This window comes from Phalacrocorax carbo, chromosome 2, assembly GCF_963921805.1.
Source record: "Phalacrocorax carbo chromosome 2, bPhaCar2.1, whole genome shotgun sequence".
NCBI lineage: Eukaryota > Metazoa > Chordata > Aves > Suliformes > Phalacrocoracidae > Phalacrocorax > Phalacrocorax carbo.
The window spans coordinates 153,150,403-153,173,951 of NC_087514.1; the positions used below are offsets into that span (position 1 = coordinate 153,150,403).

Below are 23,549 nucleotides of genomic sequence, written 5' to 3' on the forward strand. Positions count from 1 at the left end.
AAAGTCATGTACAAGTTTGGGGTTGGTTGGGAGTTTATCATTCCCACAGTCATGGTTCACTAGCCCAGGCCTGGTTCATCGGTGTTGAAGACCAAGGCAAAGAAAGCATTAAACATCTCTGCTTTGTCTATGTCCCTGCTTGTGAGGTGACCATTCTCATCAAGCAATGGGCCAATGTTATTTCTGGCTTGCCTTTTACCATTAACATATTTTAAAAAGCCCTTTTTATTGTCCCATACAGTACTGGCCAGCTTCAACTCCAGTTGAACATTGGCCGCACCAATGTCCTCCCTGCAGCGATGAGCAGCATCTCTGTAGCCCTCCCATTTTGCCTGACGTTGCTTCCACTGGCCATGTACTTTTCACCTTATTTCTAGAAGATCCCTGCTTAGCCAAGCTGGCCTTCTGCCTCACCTGCTTGACTTCCTACACTTTGGAATTGCCTGCTCCTGTGCTTTTAGGAGGTGGTACTTAAAAAGTGGCCAGCACTGATGGACCCCATCACCTTCAAAAGCTTTTCCCATGGGACCTTACTAAGCAGTTCCCCGAGCAACCTGAAGTCTGCTCTCATATCCAGAGTTGAGGTCTTGCTGGCAGTTTTCCTCCTGTTACTATAGATTTTAAACTTGGCTGCTTCATGGTCACTGTGGCCAAGGCAGCCATCAATCTGCACTTCACCCACGAAACCCTCTCTGTTAATAAGCAACAAATCAAGGAATCACCTTTCCTGGATGGTTCCCTTAGTACCTGTACGAAGAAGTTATCATCTGGATGGTTTAGGAACCTTCTGGACCTGTTTGTCCCAGCTGTGTGGTATTCCCAGTTGACATATGGCGAGTTGAAGTCCCCCGTAAGGAAAAGGGCAGATGACTTAGAGGCATCCCTTAGTTCCTTAAAGAATAACTTATCAGTGTCATCATCCTGGCTGGTGGCCTATAGTAGACACATACTCCCACAACAACATCCACTTTATTTGTCTGTCCCTTAATCCTTACCCAGAGGCTCTCAACTGTGCCATTGCCAACTGCAAGCTCCAGGTGTTCCAGCTCCTCCACTACGTACAATGCCACCCCCGCCTCGCCTGCCCTGCCTATCCCTCCTGAAGAGCCTGTAACCATCCATCACGGCACACCAGTCACAAGACGTGTCCCACCAGGTTTCTCTTATGCCAATGATGTCATATCTCTGGGACTGGGCCAAGGCTTCCAGCTCCTCTTGCTTGTTCCTCATGCTGCGCACATTTGCTCGTCACCATATGGAGCAGTCTGAAGAATTGCACTAGTATGCAGCTCCTTGAATTTTGGTGTGGCGTATTTATGGTGTTTATTAGAACTTAATTGTCAAACTATGTGACAGTTCAAAGTTCCTGGAATGTAAAAATCTGGTGTCTCTAAGTCCTTTCCAGTTAAGTAGCTTTAAAATAAAGGGAAACTCATCACCAAATTGGTCAGTGTTTTTGAAGTGTCACGCTTGTGAGTGCCACAAATAAACCTGGCAATGCAGTGAGCTGGACCTAAGAAAATACCTTTTCTAAGGCAAATATTTTACTTCCCATAGCACTCCTCTCCTCAAGGAAAATTTTCGTGAGTGACAGAGGTCTATCAGCGGAGGGCACTTTAAACTGTAAGCTCAAGAGTTCCAGCAGTGAAGGGCAGCATTATCTTAGAAGAAAAATGAGCAAGCTAGATCCTTACTTGAGATAAAAATGTCTTCATTAATTATATTCCCTTTAATGTGAAGTATAAATCAAATTGACTAGATTCTTCCCAATGTTAGACATCAGTTTTCTACAGAAATGGCTGTGCTGAGTTCCCTGTTTAAGCACACATCGCTAGATGCAATGGCAGGTCACAAGGCCTTCTGGCTGCCCAGAGCTGCCACAAGCACTGCGGGATAGTGAAAATATATAATAATTTCCTTATGAAGAATTTAAAAAGTATTCCCTGATTTTTATTTTCATTAAAAAGCAGCTTTAAGTGGGTCATTTTGCCTTTTAATTATTTAGAATAATTGCACAATAATGTTAACGTATTTTTATTACTTGATTTTATTTTCATGTTTGCTAGGACACCCTACTCTTTATTTTACCATATGGTCCTGCTTCTTTATCTGCTTTGGTTCTTGTCACTTTTAATTGCGTGAAATGGATTCGCAGACATCCAGCGGTGTTTGTAGGTCAGTGACTAATTTTCCCAGGCCCATTTTGCAGACTCTGGTGATTTACACCAACTCTATTTATAGAGAAAAGATGACTTTTTTAACCTATGAACTCACTATTCTCACGTTGACATTTCATCTATCAACTGATGTATCTGCTTGTTGAGTGATGATGACAGCAAAGTTAATAAGCTGCACAAGTGGCAAAATTCATTACAACATACAAGAATTTGTTTCACATTTAATGACAGGTACAGGCACTGTCTGCATCAAGCAGCGTTAGCGTGCAGTCAGAAGCACCACGATAGGACAGCGTATCTACGATTACAGAATAATATTGCCCTTTGTTTATTTGGTCCCCATTCCTATTACGCACGAACAACTTGCTGTTTTAAAGATTTTAGTCTTAAAAAATATCCCTTCATATAGTTAGATCATATTATTTCCCTTTCACTGAAAGGGATCTGAGAAACAGGGTTGAAGGGGTTTTTCCAAAGTCTTCCACCCAGTCAGCTGTGGAGCAGAAAACTGAATTTGGGTTCCTTGGCTCAAATCAGCAGGTCATTATTCTCAAAAATAAAGCAAGCAGTACTACTGTCTCTGTGATTATGTAGTTTAAGATCTAGCAAATGAATAAGCAGAAAGAATTCAAGCTTTCCCTTCAGCTCACTTACGACATGCCTGACTGAAGGCTTGCTAATAGTGTCTGAAGTGAAAATAAAGTGAGCTTCACCTGGCTAAAGGAGAAGCCTTCTCTTCCTCTCTTGCCAAAGTAATGGAAACTGATTCTAACAATCATGCCAGCTTTTGATATATTTGAGGGAAAAGTTTTAAATGTTCACATGGGAGCCTCAGTTTTAATTCTGTAGGCTTGCCTATGTCCTGGGTACTTTTTCACTGAGAGAGAAAGGACTTTGGAAACCATACCACGAGAGTAATGTTTTTATTACTTTTCTAGGCCAACCTTTCTACTCAAAGGACACTGATACCAATTCCCATTGACAGTGAACAGAATTCACTGTTCCAATAGAAAATACTGAAAAACTTTTGGCCCATTTAGGTGCATAGTTTTCAATCTTACATTATTTTTCAAAGGAAAGGGCACTGCCTGATACCACATAGGACCTGAAGAAGTGGAATGAAACCTTTAAGAAGTACACACTCCAAATTATATACCTGCTGTTCATTTGTTACATGCATTGATTAATTTGTAGTTCTTTACCTCTAAGATCCATATTTCCATTTTGGCCTCTTTGCAATTCTAAATGAGTTCCTACAGGTATTTACAATTGTAGTACCTTGCTAAAAATCAACAAGGTTCATGCCTGGGTACTTAAATTTGGATACTTCAAGAGCTTTAATTTTCATACTGAGAATTTCCTCACTCTTTCATTTCACCTCTTGATTTGAAAATTAACTAAGGAAAGTCTATTTTCACTCAAAATAGATGTTAATACTTAGCAGAACTTTACTCTGAGAATGTGGTTCATGGGAACCGTTCTTGAGATGGGTCTGTACTGTTCACCACATTTAGCTTGATTCCCTGACTCTGAAAACTTTAACTTTACTTCAGATCTATTCTTCAAACAAAGCCCTCTATTATTCTAGTTAAAAAGGCTGGTCTTCTGGGGAGGTGTAGGCTAAAATAATAAAACTTCACTAATGCTTTTCTTCACAAAGAAGGCTCAGCCCGAGCACATGTATGTACAGACACATGCTCTTCTGGTGAGCTATGTTTCTGAATACTCCGACCCCTTGCATATTAACCTATATTACTCCATAATATAGGACTTGTAAGCTCATACTACACACTAATGTTTCTAACTGCGAGCTGCCATGAGTGATACTCAAAATTGCTGGGTATTGAGAGCTTGGTAAAAGCAGGGGGACCTGGACAGGCTGGATCGTTGGGTCGGAGCCAAAGGTATGAGATTCAACAAGGCCAAGTGCTGGATCCTGCACTTGGGTCACAACAGCCCCATGCAATGCTACAGGCCTGGGGAGGAGTGGCTGGAGAGATGCCGGGCAGAAAAGGACCTGGGGGTGCTGGCTGACAGCCGGCTGAACATGAGCCAGCAGTGTGCCCAGGTGGCCAAGAAGGTCAATGGTATCCTGGCTTGTATCAGGAATAGTGTGGCCAGTAGGAGCAGGGCAATGATTGCGCCCCTGTACTCAGCACTGGTGAGGCCACACCTCGAGTACTGTGTTCAGTTTTGGGCCCCTCACTACAAGAAGGACATCAAGGTGCTGGAGTGCGTGCAGAGAAGGGCAGTGAAGTTAGTGAAGGGTCTGGAGAACAAGTCTTATGAGGAGCGGCTGAGGGAGCTGGGGTTGTTCAGTCTGGAGAAGAGGAGGCTGAGGGGAGACCTTATCGCTCTCTACAACTACCTGAAAGGAGGTTGTAGTGAGGCGGGGGTCTGTCTCTTCTCCCTAGTAACAAGCGATAGGATGAGAGGAAATGGCCTCAAGCTGCACCAGGGGAAGTTTAGGTTGGATATTAGGAAAAACTTCTTCACCGAAAGGGTTGTCAGGCATTGGAACAGGCTGCCCAGGGAGGTGGTGGAGTCTCCATCCCTGGAGGTACTTAGAAGAAGGGTAGATGTGGTGCTTGAGGATATGGTTTAGTGGTGGACTTGGCAGCGATAGCTTAGCGGTTGGACCTTAAGGGTCTTTTCCAACCTTAACGATTCTATGATTCTAAGATTCTGTTTTCTTCAGATGAATTTGAGAGAAAAACAGTTCTGTCTGAACATGCTACCCCGAATTGCTGGGCCTGGTTCAGATTTCATTCTTAGTGTAAATTAGGACTAGCTTAATTGAAACTAAAGAAGTTATACTTGCCTAGACTTGTATGAAATCAGAACAGATTAACAGATAACTCTCTAGAGAATGGGATTTTTCACAAGCAGAAAGGACTAAAACAGAGTAGGCTTTATTCATACTCCATTTAGACTTTCTAGCTGGCAAAGTGCTTTGTGGCAGCACTGCCTGTTTTTATGCACTATTTTGTTTGGTTTAGTTAGGCTTTTCTCTACAAGGCGTTTTATTGTTCAAGGGGGGGCACTCCTACCCTTGCTCGTAGCCATCAAGCCATACTATTGGGTAATTATTGCTCTTTACATGCCAAGATCTCAGACCAAGAAAAGGCAGCCAATCCTGATTCGGGAAGACACACACTGGCACAAAAAAACTAACTAGGGAGACAATGAAGAGAGAAAAACACTGAAAGAGGCTGTATGGGATTGTGCTCTATCTGCCTACGACAGTAGCGTCAGGGGCAATGTTGTTCTTCCCCATTAGCTTTACAACATAGTTACTCCATTCATGGATGAATTAAGAGTATGTGAAACTGTGCCAAAGCTAATCCAATCAAATTCCACCCAGCTGGTTAAATCCAATCGCCCCTGCTGTCCTCCACAATGCAAAAGCATCCATGGTACAATTTGCTAAACTGACTCTTTCTGTCCCAATTTTCATTGCAGATCTGTGCTGTATAGGCGATCTTCCCTCATATGCATGATGCGTGGATTTCTGACTGCTTCCAAGTGCAGACCTTATCTTGTTCAATCCCTGAAGACATTAAAAAAAAAAAGAACATTTAGATATATACATTTTAATATTCCAGCATAGTTGTCCTTGAAGTGCTTCACCTAAAAGGATGAACGATCTTTCCCTAGGTGAGGGGAAACTGCCTCTTTCTGCAGTGATTTCAAGCTGGTGAATAATATGGCAATAACAAAAATTACAATAATATAATATAATATACACTATCTGGATTATATATGTTTAGGGAAGTATTCTAACGCCTGCTCTCTGGTGTTCCTGTGCCCCCTGCTCTGGGTGTCCCTGCTCAAGCAGGGGGGTTGGACAAGATGATCTCCAGAGGTCCCTTCCAACCCCTGCCATTCTGTGATTCTGTATCACCTTCATTCTTGAATCACCTATTTCCAGCTTTGCATTAAATGAAAACAGATAGGATCCTCTAGTTGCCAGGGACTTCAGAGCAGGACCTTGACTTTGTGCTCTGAAGTACTGCGTAGAATAGTATCTGTTCATTGGCTAGCACAAGATTAATACCCTAATTTATGCACTAAAGTTAAATACATGAACTAGGTAGCTCAAATTTCTCCCTTGCTCTTCAAAAGAAATTTTGATTTACTCTTTACATGTTTCTCTCTGGTTCAGATAAGGTAGTTGATTTCTGAGAAACAAGAGTGCCATGCACCAAAGGACTAACTTCACTGATACCATCTGAGTATTTTTAAGTTAGGTAACACTACACAGTAGCTCCCATCTCTTACATACTTCTGGTTAGGTCTTGATGTCTTTCCTGTTACAGTAGCTGCAGCTATCTGCTAAGTACCACAGAAACCTCCAGATATCTCTGATGACAGCATGATGGTTGGGGTAGGCGGAGAAAGGGCTTCAGGTAACTTGTGAGAAGGCTGAAAGGATGTTTTTTGGCAAGCACTGGATTTCTCCCTCCAAGAAAGAGAAGACTGTCTGAATACTAGAAGAATCAACACCTTAAGCAGAGGGGAGATCTGCTACAGGAGGAATGCATTCAGATCCACAGGGTGGGAAGACATGATCCATGAATGCTTTCTCCTGAGGAGTGCAGTGAAGGGCTTTGCCATACGGGTTTGGTCAGAATCGGGTAGGATGCACTCTGAACTTGCCTTGAGGAAGAAAGGCTTTTACTGCTACTGAATTTAGGCTTGTAACAATAAACATAAGTAATAACAAACAGAATTATCAGAGGGATAATAATGAACATTCCTCAGGTGTGTTCATCACTGCGGTTTTATTTGCTTTGGAATTTAATATCACAGTCTAAAGAAATTTAGCTATTACAATCAACAGAGTTCAGGGTATAATTCCGCTGACCAGACAGATCACATTTTACACAGGAATCCTCATTTTAAGCTTTTGCTTGAACTCCATATGAGGATTTGCTCTGTGATAAATTTGACAATATGGCATTTTAGAGCAAATATATGCCCAAATTGGTAGTAGGACTCTTGTTAAACGTTAGATGGCGGTGTGGGGAAGGTATTGTGTGACACAAATTTCTGAGACTGTATCTGGAAGACAAGCAGAATTAAACGATCTGGTTGTCACCAATCATTTACCTTAAGAATTTTTTTTAAAAACTGTGCTTCCCATATCGTTTGGTTTGCAAGCAGAAAGTGGTTTTGGATTAAATACTCAAAACAGATGAAAATCATATCTAAGCAAAACAGTGACCTACATCCACTGGTTTGAAACACCTAGATTTTTCGACAATACTCCAAGAAGATTTCAAGCACAAAATTTAATGGGTCACGCCATTAATATTTAACATATTAAAATAATTCTCTTCTGTTTAGTGGAGATGCTTCAGATGTAAAAATACCTTCGTGCAGGAATAAGCCCTTTGTAAACAGGTACCAAGCGCTGACAAATCTTTAAAGCCTTGGCCTTAGTTTAAGAAGCTTTATGGTGTTCCTCAGCTGATGCATGAAATTGCTCAGGAGGGCAAACTAATTAAAATACGTAACCTTAAACCTCAAGAATAGAAAGGTCTCTAATTGAAGAAAGACACAAAAGATCTTCTGGTGACATACATGACATCTAAGCAAGTCAGTAAGGTACAGTGAAGTGTTCTTGCTTTACTGTACCAGTATTTATCAAATAATACAATTATGTTTGCATCATACACTTGAAGTGGTCTGTGCAGTGGGTGGGGAACTGGCTGACAGGCCGCACCCAGAGGGTGGTGGTAAATAGCTCTTTCTCAAACTGGCAACCTGTCACTAGTGGAGTCCCCCAGGGATTGATATTGGGCCCAGTGTTATTCAATATCTTTATAAGTGATCTGGATAACGGCATCAAGTGTAGCCTGATGCAGTTTGCAGATGACACCAAGCTGAGTGGGGAAGTAGACACTCCAGAAGGGAGAGCTGCTCTGCAGGGAGATCTGGATAGGCTGGAGGAGTGGGCCAGCAAGAACCTTATAAAGTTCACCAAGGACAAGTGTAAGGTCTTGCACCTGGGAAAACACAATCCAGGAGTACGGCACAGACTGGGATCCACCTGGCTGGAGAGCAGCTCTGTGGAAAGGGACCTGGGGGTCCTGGTGGGCAGGAAGCTCAACATGAGCGACCAGCGTGCTGCTGCGGCCAAGAAGGCCAACAGGATGCTGGGTTGCATCAAAAAGGGCATCACCAGCAGAGAGAAAGAAGTCATTATCCCGCTCTACTCAGTGCTTGTCAGGCCACACCTGGAGTCCTGTGTACAGTTCTGGTCCCCGCTGTACAAAAAGGATGCGGACAGGGTGGGAGGGGTCCAGAGAAGGGCTACCAAGATGATATAGCTGAAATAAAGTAGCCATAATTGAAAACCAGATACGCTTTCCTGACACATATTTCACCTAGGTACTTTTCTCAGCTCTTAGACACCAGCAGGAGACCATTACCCTAGAGCAGCATTTTTTTTCTTTGACTTCATCTTTAAATATGTATTGTAGCACCTTTGTCATTGTAATGTACTTCAGCAAGCTCTCAGGGTGAAAGGAGGAGGAAAAAAGGTGTACGAAAAATTCAGAACAAAAGACTGCAAGTAAGAAAATAGGTAGCTACATAGTGATTATATGGTCACAACTGATGATTACAAGCTTTAAATACTTTATATTTAAAAACATGTTAAATGTTTACTTTTAGAATATTACTTTTAAATATAAACCAAAGTTTTAATCATTCCTTTTTAATGAAGGAAACATGTCTTTTTAAGCTCTACTCATCTCCTGAGAGAAGCAGACTTTGCAATTAACCTATCTACATCGTTAATGTCGTTGCCTGTTTTGTTTCAAAGCTCATGAAAATTGTGGTGTATGTATAAACTGCAAGGTTCGACTAAGGATTTGCTACAATAGATTTAGAGCTGTTAAAAACCTTCTGAATAATTAGGGTTAGGAAATGTTTGCTGTATTCCTAAAAAAACTTATCGGGATTGGTACAGCAAGGCAAGGCAATACCACAGTTTCCCAGTTGACACTACCCACACATGTACTTAAAAGACAACCGCACCGGCACCCGCGGAGTAGTCATGCTGGGACACTAGAAGTCAAAAAGGCCATAAAGGGGTAAGTGGCCCTGATTCTGACAGGAAGGTAGGATTTAACAGGGCAGGTCAGGGAGCCATGGCAGGCAGGCAAACAGATAATTCTTCCACAGAGGTCTCTCTAGCTCTGTTGAGGACCTCCTGTGAAACACGGTAAGCTAGGCATTTCAGTAACATTCTATTGTATATATACAAAGAAAGATTTGATTCTTACAAAACTGTGTCTGAAATTTTCTGATTGCTGCTCGCACCCCTTTGAGATTTAATGAACCCTGCCGACAGGAGCAGAGTTTATGCCCAGACCTGGTCTGGGCAGGGGAGCGGGCGTGAGCAGGCTCAGCTGAAGCGCAGGGTGTGCTCGAAGGGAGGAGCCCAGCGGACCCCCAGGAAGCAAGGACCTGCTACGTGCTCAGGGAGAGCACTAGTTAGCGTTACCTCATACCAGGTAACATTTCTAAACCAGAGCACCAGCAAGTGTTTCCTTTTGTTTGGATGCAAACTACTAAAGACACTGATACACAAAAGTCACTAAACATATTCTTACTCTTCTTGAGTTACTCAAGCACAAAGGGACAATGTAAGTCACAAACCCCTGCCCATCCATGCTTGGCGGGGTGTCACAAAACCAGTTACAGGAAACATCCTCAAAATAGTTTGGTTTTCTTTTTTAAAAAAAAAAAACAAACTTTTTTCTTTCTTGTTGTTTCTTTGTACCCCGCTAGGGTACATTTGCATGAAATAAACACTCAAAGATAGTTGAAAATTAAAAATTATTTTTTTGTTGCAACGTGTGATCTGCAAAAAATGCAGGATGAAAACTTGGAAGTCTTTCGTGTAATCATATGATTTGAGCAGACCTTATGAAAACATCAGATATGATGAGACGCCTGCTAGAGTTGCAAGTAGTGGTTCCCTGGACGCAGGGCTGTAAGTCAAAGCGTTTCATAATTCATAAACACACAAATGTGGTTTTCTGTTACCAAATTATCAGCGCAACCATTCAACTACCATGACTCAGACCTCCAGTAGTCATGAGATTTGCTTAGATGACAGAGATGTTAAAATAAAAACAATCTAATGAAAAACACACACAATCCCCACCTTCAGCATGACACCGCTACCAAAAAAGTGGGTTTTGACTGGGAAAGCTCTGAACCCAGGGGAAGCGGTATGTGAGTGCACGCTACACACCCTCCTTCCTCTTTGACGCCGTCAGTCTCTAGGGGTTCTTAACAAGAAGAAGTCAAAGAATTCGGACGTTCTGTAAAAACCGGTGACAATTTCCTGCTGGTGGCCGCACGCAGGCCCTCGGCCGTGGCGTGGGCCCGGCCCGCCCGCCGCGCCGTTCGGGCCCAGGGCAGCGGCCACAGGCACAACACGCCGGCCGCCGCGCGGGGTTTCCACGGCCATCACGTGCTGTGGAAACGAGCACGGGGTTTCCTGAGGCACGTGCCCCACGGGGCCGGCGGCACCACGAAGGCGTCACCCAGGGGGGTTCCCAGCCCTGGGCTTCTCCCCTTGGCAGAGGGGAGCGCCCGGCGCCCGGCCGGGCAGCAGCGGCTGCTGCTACCCCCTCGCTTCCTTGAGCAACGTGCTTTGCTCTTGTAGGATGGAAAAACACACCTACACGCGTGCAGGGGGGCTGGGGACGCTAAAAGCGGGAGGGCAGGGTTCCCGCAGCGGGCCGCAGCCCCCCAACGCCGGGGGCGGCATTGGCCAGCAGCGCCGGTGGCTGCCGGGTCGGCCCCCCTCACCCCCGCCACCGGCCCGTGCGGGGCGCCGCCGTCCCCCGGGAGCGGGCACGGCTGCGGCGGCGGCGGCGGCGGCGGCTCTCACAGCCCGCCCGGCGGGAGGCGTTACCGCCCGCTTGAACCGGAACCGGTTAGCGGGGGCCGCCCGGGGCGGCTGCGGCTGCTGCTGCTGCCGGTGGTGCCGCCGCGGAGGCTGCGGCGCTGCCGCCTGGGTGCGTGCGCGGAGCGGGCCCGGCGGCTGCGCGGGGCGGGGGAGGAGCGCGGCGGCCCCGCCGCCGGCGATGGGGCTGTGCCTCGGCGGGCCCGGCGCTGCCTGCCCGCGGAGGAGGGCTTAGCTGCCGCAGCCCACGCCGGCGGGCCGCGCTGCGGGGCCGCCCCCGCGGATGAACCGCCGGGGGGATCCGCCGGCCAGAGCAGCCGCAGGGCGCCGCAGCCGCCGCCGCCGCCTCCCCCGCCGCTCCCCGTCGTCTGCGCCGCTGCCCATGGCTTCCCGCCGCCCCTGCTGACCGGCCGCCCCTCGCCTCCTCCCGAGCCGCGCCGGGGCCGGGCCGGGGCCGGGCGGAGAAGATGGGGAACACCACCTCCTGCTGCGTCTCCTCCAGCCCCAAGCTGCGCAGGAATGCCCACTCACGGCTGGAGTCCTACCGCCCCGAGGCCGATCTGAGCCGGGAGGACACGGGCTGCAACCTGCAGCACATCAGCGACCGGGAGAACATCGACGGTGAGGGCGGGCGGGCGGCCTGGGGAGCCCCCGCTTCCCTTCCCCTTCCCCTCCCTCCCCGCGGCGGCGCGGCGCTGCCCCGGGCGGCTCCCCCCGCCGGTGCGGTGCGGTGCGGCGGGGTGGGGCCGGGCATCCCCGTCCCGCCGCCCTGACACCCTGCCCCGCCGCGCCGCCGCCGCCCGGCCGTGGTCCCCGCGGGGCTCACGGGGGTGCCGCGGTGCATCTGCGCGGGATATAGCCTCCGGGGCTGCTCCCTTCCCCGGGAGAGGCGTGCGGGACCCCTCCGGCGAGGCCCGGCGGCATCGCACCGCCCCCGCCGCATCCCCGAGCACGGCGCGGCTGCTCGGTCCCGGGGCCGCGCTGCCAGGACCCCTCTCCCTTCGGCGTGGCGTGTGATGGCGCGGTCACACCCGTCCGTGCGGGGGAGGCCCGGTGACTGCAACGCAAATCCCGGGGTCGGGGTGCGGTGCGGTGCGGTGCGGGGCCGAGCTGCCGCCCGGCGCGTGCGGGGATTAAAGGACAAGCCCAGCCAGGAATAAACGCGGGAGAAACGTTTCCCGTGACAACCTTCCCTCGCCGTGACTTTCCCTTCCCGCTGCCGCCGTGATGAGGCACTGCTGCGAGGAGCACCGGCACCTCCCTCCTGCTCTGCAGCGGTACCCAAAAAAGCCCTATTCCCGTTGGTTTAGTAATGACGAATGTGCTGCTGTTCTGGCAGACTAGAACACAGCTTAATTTTAAAGGTGCGGTTTAATGTATACATGTCATTTAGTTTTTGATTAGCTGAAGTATTTAGTCCTAAAACTTTACTTGGTAAAAGGTCAGCTATCTCGTGGATTAGTTTACGTGAACCGCCTCTGCTAGAAAGCCAGAAAGAGGGACTTCGGCGCACTTCAATTCACTCTCCGCCTTCTTTTTTTTTTTTTTTTTTTTATATAGCATATTCAATTGTGATTTATATTACAGAGTTTTATGTTAAGTCAGTTTTTGACTCTGGCGAACTGACGAAGCCCACAGAGGCAGATAGGTTCCCTCTCTGGTTACAATTATTTCTTTTAATGAGATACGTTCTGGAAATGTGAATGTTTTTCAGATGTCTTTGCTACATGCAGCTGATAAATTGGGAGTGTAACAGGAGCAGTAGGTGGAGAAAAATACATAATGGTCTGGTCTGAGAAGGCCAGGGAGATGAAAGCACCAATTGTGCTATGAATGATTAATTCTTCCAACAGCAGTGTTGCCCAGCAAAGCAGCATTCAGTGCGCTCTGATGGTACGGATTTCTCCATCTATACCAACACAGTCTGCAGTAAAGTTTTTGGTCAGAGATGTGTAGGTTTTGTGCCTTGTTCTTGATGTTTTTTTTTTCTTTTGATGGGAAGAAGGACATAGGTGGAAACAGTAAGTGCATGTGCGCTTGTTAAAATATGCATGTAATGCAGATAGCTTGCTGCCTGTTAGCAGTTATCTGCAAAAAAAAAAAAACCAATGCAAAACAAACTACTGGTTGGTTGTATCATTTGTTGGATCAAGGCACGTGTGCGTTCTCTCTTCTTGTTTAAACTGCGGCATGTTTCAAGCCTGGAGCTGTAACCTGCTATTAGAACACAGAAAATACCTTTTATATTATTTATTTTCCAATTTTGTTGGTTTTGATCTGGGACTGTTGTTGGTGCCGTATCACATTTTCAAATGGGGAAGCTGTCTTTTATTCTGAAAAAGAGCAAACAATTCTGGCTTTCCTTTTTGTTCCTTACTCTAGTCTTGCCCCTTTTTGTGGATAGAGTCTGAGAAAGAAGTGTTCACTGAGGAGACTGATGGACAATAAATATCCGTACACACAAAACAACTGGAGGTGCTTTGGGTAAACCAGCTTTTTGAAGTGTCCTTTGTTGCAGGTCTGTTACCCTGGAGTCATATTCGCTGAAGGTCTTTCGGTCAAAGATAACAGGCCGATTACTAAATGTGATAAGATGATACTGTGTTTCTGAAATTTTATTTCCTATTAGACTAGCTATACAGATGTTTTTAGATGAGATGCTGGGGTGGGAAAAACCTTCACAATAGAGAATTATAATGATATTTTGATCCTTTTACAACCATGTTAGTTACAATGAAAGAACAACAGTCTGGTTATCTGTCACGAAGAGAAAGTGCTGGATGTTGATTGCTCAGTATTCCTGCAAATCATAAAGTATTTCCAAGAGTTTCTCAAATTGGTAGTGTTGCCAAATATACCTTTTTTTTTTCTTTTAAGTGATGCAAAGACTGACACATTGAAAGGAAACTTTTTTGACGCCTGCAATTTATGTTTCTTGAGCTCATCAAGTGAGAGCCCGTCCACCCGGCTGAGTACGTGGCAGTGACAGTCAGGTTCTCGAAGTGCAAATTCATGTCCCTAGCAAGCATTCACCTTGTGAGTGGTACTTTCGGGGACTGTGACAAATGCGCAGTGTCTGAGTTAGTATGTGGAAGCTGCCTTCATGCTCATATTCATGGCAGTTCGTGAAGCATTTTTTGGAGTTGGTAAAGCTGCTTGAATAAAACAAGAACTTTTAGAACCTTTAAATCAACTTTTAAGAGAATGAGTGTTTTTCACTGTTGCAGGCCCCATTTCTGGCAGTATGAGAGGGAGAAAGAAAAAGACGGAGGGATGTCAAACCTTTAAGAGTGATTTAACTGGAAGTTTTAGTACTAGTGGAACTGTTTGAAGTTTGCTAGTCTTATATACTTCATAGGGAAATATTAGTCAAATCTGCATTAAGATCATGGCTTTGAATTGTCTCCTGCAATTTAAGTACAATACCCAATCCATTAGTAGTTTTTCAAAGAACGGTTGGAGGAATTCCACCTCAGTAGGAATGGGTTTTCTAGCAAGATCTTACCTCTATGTCACTGGTACCTTGTCAGAAAATCCCAATTTCTGTAATATTTCATAACTGTTTATGAAGTGGTATTTGGAAGAGAAGGTAATTTTGAAAGAGACTTGTTTAGGAGGAATTAATGAAATGACTTATTCTGGAGCATGACAATGGTGAATTTCTCTTTCTTCTTTCCCCCCAAAATTTCTGAGAAGGTAACAGACTTCTATAAAAATCCATACGTGTGCTAAATTACCTCTCTGAATATCGTGCAGCCAGGAGAATGGTTTTTTCCTGGTGGTTTTTTTTTGTTTATGCAGGCTCATGATAATGAAGAACACCTAACAGATTTTTACTCTTTTTTTTTTTTTTAATTGTCATGTACAGAGGTTACCATCTAGTTTTGATGATTTATTGCTCGGGGGAGGTTCAACATTTTTCAGTGCTTCACATTTAAAAATTTACTCTTAAGAGAATTATGGCAGTGGATTCAAGACTTGCAGATTCCTAGGTCTATCTGTTTGACATGAAGACATTTTTTAACAGCAGTGTTAATGACAACAGTAAGTGAAAGTAGTAGAAACCTTAATGTATCAGATTCTGTATCTCATTTGCATATAAACTTTAGTCTGTGCAAGCCATGTAAGCATCTTGGTGTACACACTGTTTAAATCCTGGCTGGCTGGACTCACCTTAGTCTAGACTCCACTTAATCCTTACATCAGCAGGTCACGCAGTCAGACCCACTGTTGATTTAACTTGTCAAAAAGGAGCGTGTGCTGATGTGCTCAAATGTGATTTCTCTGAAGTGTGATTTCTCTAGTAAGCTTTCCAAGTATGGAGCTGGAGGGAGGGGCAAAGGGGATGTCTTACCACAGATACGATGGTGTGAAGCAAAGCTGATACCCTATAATGAAACTGGCCAAACGGCTGTTCTTGAAATAAAGACTAAATGGAGAATTCCTAGGCTATTTGAAGGAAAAACATTTCTCAGTGATTAGCCCCTCCCGTCTCGTCCATCCTTCTCTCTTCCTCTCCTCAGACACCCCAAAATCTGATATCCACCCCCCCCAACTCCTGCTAATGTCACTAGGTTATTTTTCATTGCTAGTTCAGATAATGTCATCCTGTGCAACTGTGCATCACTGATAAACCTCTGCAACCCTTTTCATGATGGGCCAGTCATGTTATTTTTTTGCTGCATAATGCAGAGGCTTCTAAGAACAGACTGTTTTTTAAAAAGCCATTTATTTATTAATTTACATATTTTTTTTCTCTGCCTTCTTGAAACTGGCATGTGGGAGTCTCTGAAATGAGATTAGTTAGTATTTGTGTATCACTGTCTACTGGGTTTTATAACAATTATGAGATTTTAGCAAAATACAGGAAAGTTTTAAAATGTCTGCTCCATATACCTAATGAAATTTTACTGAAAGGCAATACTGGTGTTTTCAAGAGCCAGGGCATGATGGGTTGCACGTTGTGAAGGAACTGACCTACATTCACAGAAGTCAAGATGCAAGCACTTCAGAAGCAAATTAAAGATCTAATATGTTGTACACAGACATTCTTGCTAGCACCTGGATTGTAAAAAAAATAATTTAAAAAATTTGTTTTACAAAAAAGTCTCTTTCAAAAATTTTCTTGTTCCCTTAGCCAGAATTCCTGCAGAGAGGTGATCTATATGCTTTTCAGTGCTGTTGTTTGCATTACCTACCTAAGCATTTGTCAGAGGTCATGTATCAAGGTACAACTGCTATCTTGTGCATCAAAAATTTAAAAATAGAGCCTGCTGTGGCCTACATTGCTGAACTTAGTCCTGTACCGCATGCTGCTAGAGATGCATACCTCGCAGCTTTCTTTTTCTCTTCCGCTGTTAGCTTTGTTTGTTCTGTGCTGTGCCTTGCTCCTCAAAGAGGCACCATCACATTGTACAAAGTCTTCCTAAACCTCACTTCCACATTGTTCACAGTCAGTAAATTTACACCTTTTGTGAAGTCAGTATTTTCATATTTAGCTGTAGAAGCTTTCAGATGCACGCATGCTAAGACTAACCGTGTTTAAACTTATTTCTAACCGATTTTCTTAGTGCACTGCCATCTGATTAAGATTTTCTTTGAAAGTGAGTTACACAAGATCGATAGTCTTGGCTGGGTAAATTGGTACTTGAAGCAGAATGACAAAACTTAAACTTGCAAGTCTCTGAAAATGGAAGGACTGCTGTATTTTGGTGTAGTTTTTTTCCTTAGATTTTACCTGTAATAAGAATAATGTATTTAAAAGGAAAGAAGACCTCTCCGCTGTATGGTTGTAGCTGTTTTACCTAATGTCATGTGCTTACTGAAGGTTTTTCAGACTCTCCGGGTATGTTTGCTGCATCTTCAGGCCTTGCTGAAGGTCAGAAGGTACAAAATGCAGTCCTCATGTTTTGCACCCGCATGTTGGGACACCGTTTTCTGAAACACGGGAGATGCTGTTTGCTGCCCACAGACAGCAACTTACCGACACTGTGAATGCCTTTTTCTAGCTGCTCTCTGCAACACAGCCTGAGGTTGGAAGGGGAGTAAGAGAGCAGTGCCTAGCTCTGCCTGACAGCTGTCCTTGTCCTGCCAGCCAGCTGCTGATCAGGCAGAGTCTCAATATCTTCCTTGGATAATATCCTTGCGAGAATATGAAATACACTTTACAAACTGAAAACATAATGTATAGTCTTCCTCTGAGCTTTCTGTGTAGAAATGAATCTGAATTACTTCAGCTGCTGTACTTTTCCTTTGAACTTGGATAAGTAGAGCTGTTAAAATCTGTTAGCTGACATATAGAGTGGTCTTTTTCACCTCATCCTGCAGAATATTTAGTATATGTGCCATACATCTCTGAAATATATGTGAAGACCTAGTATGTTAACAAACTTTTTTAAATCTAAAATTTCGGAATTGCTGAAACGAACTGTTGGGTTTTCATGTTTTCCAAGCTGAAACTTTTTGCAGAAGTTGACCAAAATACCGAGATGGTTTTATTGAGCTCAACCTAAACTACTTCAACTGCTGATTGTGTAGACCCCATTGTCATTGTAGCCCATCCCCCTCAGCCAGTTCAGTTTGAGCACCAGCAGCTCTGGAGTTTTTTTGTGGGAGGACTAGCTTAAATTTAGAGCATTCATTAGCCTGAACTGGAGAAAGAGCTTAGCAGCAGCAGCATTGTCCTGAAGACTCGTTCTTAGCTAGTATAGAAACTGGCTAAGGAGTTGCGATTATGGCACTAACGAGAAATTACTAGTGAAAGCTGGTTGGAGAATTTGCATGAAATTCATTCTTTTTCCCTTTGTTTTTGTTGTTTTCTTTCTCATCATGCTTGTAACATTTTGGGCCTGCAAACTCTAAAGGATTTATTAGCCCAGCTATTGTTCAGCTAAGACAAGTTTCTCAGATCAGCAAGAATATGCATTTTCTATAAACTGGTGTTATTTACTTTTCTTTATTTCTTTGCAAAATAATTCTGTTTCTGTTAAGTCAGGCTAATGTAACAATTTTACTGAAATACCTTTGCTGTACCATCATAGAAGCAGTTTGCACTGCAAAAGTTGTGCTCTTGTCTGTAGCTTATGATCATTTGAACAAAATGCATTGATAAAAGCAATGTTTCTGTCACTGCGAGTGACACTTTATTACCGTTGTTGTTGATGTAAATATGTTGCAGGAAACTGTCATATTTGGATGCTAAGACAAATTTATGGAGTAGAGCTAATCCTAGAATTAAAAGTGAATTGTCATCCACCTCGCGGAACACTTCCCACACTCTTCTCCACTGCGGTTCTTAGAGGGGAAGAGTGTCTGCACTGGTATCTCTGTGATATCCCCTCTTTGCAAGGAGTCAGCCTTCAACCACTCATTCATCACTTTCTTTAAAAGAAGCAAACCCAGCTTTAGTTAAAAAAAATGGTGTGTTAGGCTTTTGCTCACTTGTTTCTTTGTCTGCAAAATTATTCTTATACACCTGTGGCTGAGATCCAGAAGATATCAGATAGGAAGTGAAAAGATTTACCTTCAACAGTATTGAAAACAATATGAGACTGTGTTGAAATTTTTAAAAGCTTCTTTTCTTTGTTGTATTGGTATTTCATTAAGAGTGGGAATTGATGAGTTATTCCCGAATCCGAAAGTTGGATTGTAAGGAGACAAAACTATTACAGAAGAGGCAGAGGAAGTGTGAACTGCTGCAGGTTTTCATAAAGCCAGGCTTCCCGAAATGTCATGATAAGGTTGCACTGTTACTAAATGAAGATGCGAGACTGGTGGTACAGGGATCCTTTTCTAGATTTGGAGCAAAATTAGCAGATTATTGGCATGCTTAGAATTGTTTCTGGTGGGCATTTTATCCCTGCCCATTACTGTTCTGGGAAGTGGTACCTTTTTGTTGCTCTGTTGTGATCTGTGTTAACTGACATCGTACTGAACGCTTCCAACTGATAAAGAAACTTATTACCATCTTTGTTCCTGGAAAGAATGCGTTGATTTCAGATCTTGAATGCAATACTGCACAAGAAAGAAGTGGGAAAGTGTATTTCAAAATATCTTTGCTGATCAAGCATAGCTTCTATGTGAGCTCTCTAAGGAGGGGTTAATTTAGGAATTGTGAGGTTGTGTATGTGAAGTGACTGGCAGTAGATATGCTTCTGGGCTTGCAGGGGTTTTTCTTTTAGTATTTATCAAAAGTTCTATTTTACACGTAAACATACTGTGGTTTCTTTATTTTCTTTTCTGACTTTGTTAAGGAAAGCGTTTGCATTAGTTGGAGATCCAAAGTTTGGGAATTGTAACTGGTCCTGACATGCTTCCCTCCTTTGGCTAGAAGAAACTTTCAGAGCTTTACAAGCAGTAATTACATCTCTGAACTACTTTGTGAGCTGTGTTATTTTGTAAAATGATGTAAAGACCTTGAAGAAGTTCTTTCAGCATTTGAAATTAATTAGAGCTCTGGATTCCTAGGCCGATGTTCAGAGTTTTAGATCTCATCTGTTTTTCTAGCTTGAAAAAAAGTTGTCTGTATGTCATACCATCATATATACAGCTTTCATGCAGTAAGCTGTGGTCTGTACTAATTTGGTGCGTGTCCCCTCCCCCATTCCTCCTCCTCAAAGAATTCGGTTAAAATAACCAGTGTGAAATACAGGTTAGGAAAAAAAAGTTATGATTGAGAACATGTGGATAATTCTAATAGAAATTTTTATTTCTAGACAGTTGGTTTGCTTGTTATAGGATTGCCGTCTTCTGTGTGTTGGGAGGTAGTATCACAGCTGTTATGAATCAGGATCTTAATAACGTGTTCTGATACCTGTTTGTTTTCTTTTCATTTTGGAAGACTTCAAAGGACTCATTTTGGTTTTATTAAGTAAGTTTATGAAACCATATAACTGAAATCCACAAAGACAAAATTCATAATGGTAAGTCAGAATGTTTTGCCTAACCATTTGGTACATTATTCTATTGTGTCTGTATCTAGAAAAACCCCAAAGAATTTTGTTTCAAGTTGCTAACATAGTTTCAACTACAGCTAAAGGCGGGATCTAAAATTTATCGTATCCCCAAACTCAGTGAAGTCTGTTGGGGATGATCTTACTTTAATTTGAAATTCTCTCCATTGCCACTATTGAAATAGGGAAGGTAATTAACTTCTTAATGTAGTTGTTCAGATATATGGTTTGAAATTCTAGTGTTTTGAATATTAAGTAGTAATCAATGGTAGATTTATTTGGATTTGAAATGAACATTTCCTGAAAAAGGGTTCTGAAATGCAGATACAGGAGCTTTCTTCTGACTAGTATTTTGGTATTTCTTGCTATGTGGTCATAGGTAATAGATTTGAAGTTCAGATGTTAAAATAAACATCAAGATAAAATTTAGCTTCACGACTAGACTTTTTGCATGTGTGTCTACTATAAGCTATGTGTCAGTCCCACCTGAAGCTCCCTGTGAGCCCATAGCACTCAGCAGCACTTCGTTCTTGACAATTTTTGTTGTGACTGTTCTTACCTGGCAGGAGACCATGCGCGTTTTAGTCAGTCAGTCAGTGGAGGTGGAAAGGGTGTGAAGAGTTTGGAAATGCAATTGTATTTTAAGCTATCAAACCGTGCTTCCTGCAGCTAAATGTCCTCCTTCCTTTTAGGATAGTTCATTTGGGATGATGTGTCTAGTATGCTGCATTGACAAGGCACAGTTTTCCCCTCTGTCAGGTATTAAAAGAAAGAAATCAGAATTGTAATTTTCTGAGGGGTAAGCGTGCTTTTTTTAATGTTTAGGTAGGAGAAGGATTCCTATAACTGAGGTAGCCCTGGAGATCCACTCTGTGATAAAAATAATATGCAGGAGGAGAGATCTAACTGGTTGTTTTGTGGACTGGTACTGCCTTTGAAAGCTAAAGCAAGCAAAAAAAAAAAATCATTCAGAATTCCATATATAAGCAGTGATGTAAAATCTACATCTAGTTACTTGTTTCCCCTTGGCAAAATGGATATTTATCTGAAATGGACATTGCCAAGTTAAATTTAACTGGAGATGAATGTTTTGTGAAAGTAAGCTCTCAACCTCAAATCAGTTATTTTAAAAAATATTGTAGTAAACAGTTATTTTTATAAGAAGTATTTGAGTCATGGTTTATGCAATCCAAACACTGAAGCTTTATGTTACTATGTGAGAACCTGAATTTAAATTGAACAACTGCTTTTATATTTTCACATATCTGGTTGTATGGGGTTTTTTTTCCTTTCTTTTTCTCCTTACTGCATGCTGTAATTTTTGAATTTAAATTTGCAGTTCAACAACAATGAAGTTAGGCATGGATGTGGGTAGAAAAGGAGGAGATATTAAGGAAGCACATCAGTAGTTCTTTCGTCGCTGATTTTTTTGTGGATTATCTCAAAATAGGTTCACATGGATATCAATGTATTTATTACTCTAGAAAAAATTGTGTATTACTACTGGCTTATACACAGTGGTTATTTGAGTGAAGTATGGTACTTTTTGAGATTGTGATCTCTGCCAAGCGTCGTATGCTAAGAGAAGATAGTTGCTCGCTGTGGGCAAGCCACTGCGTGAGGGAACTGGTGTGTGCTGCGAGGTCCTGGGCATGCCGCTCATGTCTTCATTTCCTTCTGTTCCTGGTGGCCGAGGTTAGCTGAGGGCCTCTTCTGGTACGGGGATGCTGGATAACTGTGTGATGTCAGCCAGCAAGGAATTTGTCCTTGGGATACTCGTGAGCTTCAGGAAGCTCCAGAAGTGAAGGCTTTGTTGGGAATACAGGCTAGGGTTAGGTAGCAGACTCAGCCCCTGAAATTTTGTTGTTTGTTTTTGTGATCTTAGGTATGAAAATTTAATTAAAGAATTTACATTTAACAAATGTTTTGGACAATAGCATTTTTACAGTAAAATATTATTCTGTCTTTTTTGTCATGTTGCAAGTATAGTGTTAAAACTAGCTTTGAGCTGAAAGATATCTTTTTGATCATTGCCCTCCTCTGTCCCTGTAGCTTTAGCAAGATTGTCTGATTTTTTTCTCTCCTTCCCCCCTCCTCCCCTTTTTTCCTTTTATATATCTGTCATAGTCTGCCTTACTTGCCTCCTGCTTGTGCTTCTCAGCCCAACCTTTTTCCACCCAGAACATAAGAAGCTCCTGTCTCTGATCTCACCACCTCTTACTTGACCCCTTACATTTTTCTGTGCTTTTTGAGCAATGAGAAGTACATAGTATGTACAGTGCATCCTAGCAGGGTCTGAGTGATGGCTCCAGACGGCATCATAACTTTCAATGTTGATTTCAAAACCCTGTTTTAGATTACACCATGCTTGCATTTCAACATTTGCCGCACTTTCCTAGTTTCCTGCCTTTTCTGCATGTTTTACAGTCAAGCAAATAAAACAATCCTTGTTGTCTCATCTCTGTGTGATGGTTATCCACATATTGGGAAGATTCCTGTCTTTCCCTCCTGTATCTTGGGACTTTCAAGTAGCATTGAATGTTGGTTTTTTTGGTCTCTCTAATATTCTTCATGACTTCTGGAAGTGTGTGCTTAATGATGAATTTATGTCCTGGATTACAGTTTGGGATTACAAATAAACCATAGTGCCTGAGTTGTAATTCTTTAAATAGATTCTGAGGCTGTGTAGGTTTTTTCTTTTTAAAGAGTAGTGGAATGCATATACACTGCTTTCTTCTAAATAAAAAGCTGGAAAGAAATTTAGTGCAGTATTAAGATTTGCAATTCGTGGAAGAAATTTCTTGGTAATTACCATCTCTGTAATTGATACTCTGCCTGTGCTTCAATGTGTCCAGCTGTATGTAAATCTTCTCTAAGTACATATTTTTGCATGTCTTTGCTCATGTAAATGAGGAATCTCCTTGGTTTCCATTTGGGCACTCAAATCTGATTAATTTGGCATTGCCTAATTGAAAGGCAGGATCTATTGCTGAAAAAGGTTTTTCCTTGTACAGAGGGAGTGGGAATGTGTGACTCCTGCGGTCAGAGGCGGTTGATGGGACTGGTAAGTGGCCTGTCCTGGCCAGGGTTACCTGGAAAACCAGGTGGCACCCTGGGGTTTAGCAGGGTGAGAAGGGCTACCGCGCTGTCCCGGTTGGGTTGCTGGGTCCAGCTGCAAGTTCAGCCCAGCCCTGTCCTGCTGGGAATGGTGGGACTGAGAGGGAGTTTTCATCTCCCGCTTGTGGCCCTTGTCTGGTACTCCTCCTTCCCTTGGTTTTGTCGGTCTGTGGCTCTTGTACATGTGGAGGTTTTAGTTTGTGGCTCTGTAGGTCAGAAAGGCTCTCCAGCCCTGTTGTCTAGTTCTTTGCTTAAATGTTTTGCAGAAAGTTGCTGAGATGATTGTGAGTGCTTCCTGTGTCCTTCTCACTGGCCATGCTATCGTCTCCACAAGCAGCTCCTTCAGTCTAATCATGCTACGTTAATCAAACC

General features: G+C 43.3%; 1 protein-coding gene across 1 annotated transcript in view; it reads left to right on the forward strand.

The window, feature by feature from the left end:
• The first annotated feature begins 11,161 nt into the window (after positions 1-11,161).
• CCNY (cyclin Y) overlaps positions 11,162-23,549 on the forward strand; it is a 130,887-nt gene continuing 118,499 nt past the window's right edge. Inside the window, exon 1 of the mRNA XM_064444977.1 lies at positions 11,162-11,730. Within this exon, the coding sequence (XP_064301047.1) occupies positions 11,577-11,730 (154 nt within the window). The 5' untranslated portion in view covers positions 11,162-11,576. The remainder of the gene's footprint in view (positions 11,731-23,549) is intronic.